At 47.9% G+C, this 1898-nt stretch overlaps 1 protein-coding gene across 1 annotated transcript in view; it reads right to left on the reverse strand.

Annotated features, from left to right (window-relative positions):
- RAB11FIP1 (RAB11 family interacting protein 1 (class I)) overlaps window positions 1-1898 on the reverse strand; it is a 53833-nt gene that overhangs the window by 32258 nt on the left and 19677 nt on the right. The window contains exon 2 of the mRNA XM_011993124.1: window positions 197-639. Coding sequence (XP_011848514.1) covers window positions 197-639 — 443 coding nt within the window. The remainder of the gene's footprint in view (window positions 1-196; window positions 640-1898) is intronic.

Genomic DNA, 1898 nt, shown 5'->3' on the forward strand with positions numbered 1-1898 from the left:
TGAGCCACCATGCCTGGTTTGAGAGACGGCATCTTAACCACCACTATCATTACCACCATCACCATGATTTTGTAACTGAGGAATTGAATTAAACTCTTTCTCTTAAAATTTGTCTGTTTCTTCTCTCTCAGAATGAAGCATGGTAAGTGGAAGAAGAGATGTCAGGAAGTGGAAGCAGGAAGAGGCAGAAACTCACCATCCCAGGCTGAGGAGGACTCGTCCTCATTGTCGTCTTCATCCCACTGGGACTGAAAGTCTCCGGGACGAAGCAGCACTTTTTCTGGCTTTGAAGTCGGCAGGACAGACATGGACTGGGAAAGAGGCGTCTTCTGCAAATTCGACTTGGAAAATAAGGTCTTGATCTTCGATTTCTTTTTCTTGTCTTTGCCCACAGACTCATCATCACTGTCGACCGAAGGTGTCGTGCTAGGGATGATGGCTGAGGCGGTGTCTGACCCGCTGTCCTTATTCTTCCCCTTGATCTTGTCCTTCAGTTTTCCAAATGGATTCCGAGACTTGTCTTTCATAGAAAGGTCAAACATGCTGGCAGTCATGTTGTTTCTCATAAACTGAATGTCAACCTCAATTTCTCCTCGCTCCTTGTCCTTCTTTCCTGGTTTGGATTTCAGCTTATACCACCTGAAAGGAGAAAGGCCGAGGAGTTACTTTTGAATGGAAGCAACTGCAACAATGTTCACAATTCCCATGAACTGGCCTCTCCTCTTTGCTACCAGCAGCCTCTTCAATGCATGCATTCTCACACTTTCTCTTTGGGAAAGCAGAATGAGAGCAGAATTTTTTTTTTTTTTTTTTTTTGGACACAAAAGTCTTGCTCTGTCACCCAGGCTGGAGTGCAATGGAGTGATTTCGGCTTACTGCAGCCTCTGCCTCCCGGGTTCAAGTGATTCTCCTGCCTCAGCCTCCTGAGTAGCTGAGATTACAGGAGCTCGTCACCACATCCGGCTAATTTTTGTATTTTTAGTAGAGACGGGGTTTCACCATGTTAGCTAGGCTGGACTCGAACTCCTGACCTCAGGTGATCTGCCTGCCTCAGCCTCCCAAAATGTTGGGATTACAGGCGTGAGCCACTGCGCCCGGCTGACAGCAGAATTTGCACTTTTTTTTTTGAAACGGAGTCGCGCTCTGTGGCCCAGGCTGGAGGGCAGTGGTGCAATCTCGGCTCACTGCAAGCTCCACCTCCCCGGTTCATGCCATTCTCCTGCCTCAGCCTCCCCAGTAGTTGGGACTACAGGTGCCCGCCACCACGCCCGGCTGATGTTTTTGTTTTTTGGGGTTTTTTTTGTATTTTTTTAGTAGAGACGGGGTTTCACCATGTTAGCCAGGATGGTCTCGATCTCCTGACCTCATGATCTGCCCTCCTCGGTCTCCCAGAGTGCTGAGATTACAGGCATGAGCCACCGCGCCCGGCCTGCACTTTTATTTCTTTTGTTTTTTATTTTGCACTTTTAAGACATGCACTAGACAAAGATAGGATCCAGTGTTGTGCTTAGTGTATAATCACCTCAGATCCTGATTCAATAAAGAGCTCATTCTAAAAATAAAGAAAAAAAAATATTCTATGGAATCACTTCCGATGACTGATGTTTTCCTTCAGTAGGGTAAAAATGCAATGATCAGGGCCGGCACGGTGGCTCACACCTGTAATCCCAGCACTTTGGGAGGCTGAGGTGGGTGGATCACAAGGTCGGGAGTTCAAGACCAACCTGGCCCATATGGTGAAACCCTGTCTGTACTAAAAATATAAAAAATTTAGCCGGATGTAGTAGCAGGCGCCTGTAGTCCCAGCTACTCGGGAGGCTGAGGCAAGAGAATCACCTGAACCTGGGAGGTGGAGGTTGCAGTGAGCGGAGATCACACCACTGCACTCCAGCCTGGGC

Source organism: Mandrillus leucophaeus, unplaced genomic scaffold, assembly GCF_000951045.1.
Source record: "Mandrillus leucophaeus isolate KB7577 unplaced genomic scaffold, Mleu.le_1.0 Scaffold111, whole genome shotgun sequence".
Lineage (NCBI taxonomy): Eukaryota > Metazoa > Chordata > Mammalia > Primates > Cercopithecidae > Mandrillus > Mandrillus leucophaeus.